The following is a 2,742-nucleotide window of genomic DNA, read 5'->3' as shown; positions in this document are numbered from 1 at the left end:
CCACAATTCGTAAACCATGCGCCATAAAATAAATAATTAACAAGTTAATCAGCGTAATGATGTTGCTTACTTAATTAAGCATTCCGATTACTCGTAGAAATAATGGCCGCCTTATCGAGTAATCTAGATCAAGTTTTAGAATTGGGTTATCTGTCACAGGCAGTCTGAAATTTTGCCGCACCTAAATAAAAAAAAACGCACCCTGCATATAAGAACGAGCGGTCGGCCAACCACGATAGCGAAGGAAAAGGCAACGAGGACTTCGGTCAGTCACGGGCTACCATCCTAATCAGACCCAATGCTTTTCGCACAAGGTCAGTTTGGCTATAGAGCCGCAATGCGGGTGTAATGTCCTTATTTTTTTAAATATGCTCTAACAGTTTTCTCTCCACGATACGCAAGCCGTTCGTATGCTTTCGAAGTCACTTATCAGAATGCTGCGTTCCTTCTGCGGTATATGAGGTTAAGCCTAAATATGTCCTGTTTGTGAATATTATAATCGTGTTACATAAATGAGAAACGGTCGGCTTTTCTACACCCACCTTCCTCCCCACACATCACTTTTTTTTTGTGATCAGGAAGCATCGCTACACTGCCTTCGGATATACTTCATTTATATCAATATTACTGCATCAGCAAAAAACAAGGAAAAAGAACAAAGAAGAATTAAAAAGGAAATAAAACAAACTAAGAGCAAGCTGAGAGACCACCACGGTTTGGACTTCAATAAACGTTGACTGTGCTACACCGTTTTCACTCTCTTGAGCAAAACAACTGCACCGGTTGGACCTGTTGAGGAGCAATGAAAAAGATGCGCAAAACGATGCGTTAAGCAGAGGTAGCATCTTTAGCACCTTTGCAGTACAAGAATGGGAGATTCAAGAGTACTCTCCCACAGCGATGCCTTAGCAATAAACGTGTGGAAAAATACGAGCACGACTCGTCGATACGTACCCTTGGCGGCGGTGATATTTTTGGCAGGTGAATGCGGGGTGGCGGCCCTCGAATGGTGTCGGGCCTCTGCAAAATAAACATGAATGATGTCGTTTCTCTTAGTCGCGTAGCACAGCAGTCATTTATAGAGATGCAGCAAATGCACCTCTTAATAAAAAAAATGCTGCTGCTTCCCATTTAAAGAATGCATAGAACAGAAGAGAAAGAAGCGCGTCACCATCCCGCGCACGAGCCAGCGGACACAAGGTTGGAATAAACGAGTAGCACCGAGCAGTCGTAACCGAAGGACGCGCGGTCATTTCGTCCTTTTCAATATGGTTACGTGAAACCCAGGAACAAATACATGTAAGAGAAAACGTACAAGATGGCTCACAAATAAAGTGGCTTTAACACACACACACACACACACACACACACACACACACACACACACACACACACACACACACACACACACACACACACACACACACACACACACACACACACACACACACACACACACACACACACACACACACACACACACACGCGCACACACACACACGCGCACACACACACACGCGCGCACACACACACGCGCGCACACACACACGCGCGCACACACACGCGCGCACACACACACACACGCGCGCACACACACTCACACGCGCACACACACACACACACACACACACACACACACGCACACACACACGCACACGCACACGCACACACACACGCACACACACACACGCACGCACGCACGCACGCGCACGCACACGCACACGCACACACACGACGTTATTCCATGACGTCACCCAGCAGTTTCTGCATAAAGAAAAAAAATTGTATACGTAAAGAGAGCGCAACTTTGGTTGGTTATTGCAGCTGTGCATCCTATAACCTCCTTAATTCACGGGGCAACGCATTGTCGCATTCTCGGTAAGTGGCAGTTTTTATGAGAAAGATCGCTTACCACGTGCTGCGCGTCGATGAGGGCAATCACTGAAAAGACAAAAAAAAAGTAAATGAATGTTTAGTCGAATGCTCACCGTTGTGGTACGTAGCTCAAGACATTCCACAACCCTACACACTTGCTCATGTCGCCATTACACCCATATATGCTCACCCATATATTATTTTTGTGGCTAACCTTAACCTCGCATTAACTTTAGTATATATCAAAACAGTGCTAAAGAAAATTTAGACGAGGTATTCCTTTGCAGACACCAGGCAGTAGATAAAACGGGCCAATGCACTCGGCCTTCGGCAAAAAGTCAGCCGGCATCAGCAGCCAGTATACAGTGCGCGACAACAACAGCGTTTGGCAAATATCAAAACAAAAGGAAACCGCTTCCTACGATGTTGCAAACGGTATCGGGTCAATCGTGTTCAGAATCCAGCGCGAGAAAGTTGCAAGGCGAGGGCCTCGCAATTTTGCGCTCACCAGACAGGAAAAGCAGGCACACGGCAACTATCCTCGAAGACATGACGCCTGGAATTGAGCTAACGCTGGCTGTCCCTCTGCTCTTCAGAGAAAGAAAAAGTAAGACCCGTGGTCCTCAGCCGCGGTGGCTTATAAAGCGCCGCTGAGATGGGACGAGAGCGAGAGGTCGGCGTGCTATCTGTTGAAACCTTGCACGCCGCCGGTATTTCCCGCAGCACGTGCACGAGCCGCTCTCGATGACGAGCGGACGCTAATCGGCGAGCCAGGCAGGAAAGACCCCGCCTCTTCCGCTTTCCACCTCGCGTTGCGTTGACCGCGCTGACATCCTTCTCCCGAATATACTGTGTTGTTTGCCCTAT

The 2,742-nt window shown here is 47.6% G+C and overlaps 1 protein-coding gene across 1 annotated transcript in view; it reads right to left on the bottom strand.

Moving 5' to 3' along the window:
• Positions 1-2,493, bottom strand: part of LOC126516408 (uncharacterized) — a 3,313-nt gene extending 820 nt beyond the window's left edge. Inside the window, exons 1-3 of the mRNA XM_050166523.2 lie at positions 2,384-2,493; positions 1,913-1,941; positions 955-1,020 (exon numbers count right to left, since the gene is read on the bottom strand). Of these exons, the coding sequence (XP_050022480.1) occupies positions 955-1,020; positions 1,913-1,941; positions 2,384-2,426 (138 nt within the window). The 5' untranslated portion in view covers positions 2,427-2,493. The remainder of the gene's footprint in view (positions 1-954; positions 1,021-1,912; positions 1,942-2,383) is intronic.
• Between the last annotated feature and the right edge of the window lie 249 nt (positions 2,494-2,742).

Source organism: Dermacentor andersoni, chromosome 1, assembly GCF_023375885.2.
Source record: "Dermacentor andersoni chromosome 1, qqDerAnde1_hic_scaffold, whole genome shotgun sequence".
NCBI lineage: Eukaryota > Metazoa > Arthropoda > Arachnida > Ixodida > Ixodidae > Dermacentor > Dermacentor andersoni.
Note: the sequence above shows the minus strand (reverse complement) of the source record. Positions and strands in the feature narration are given on the sequence as shown.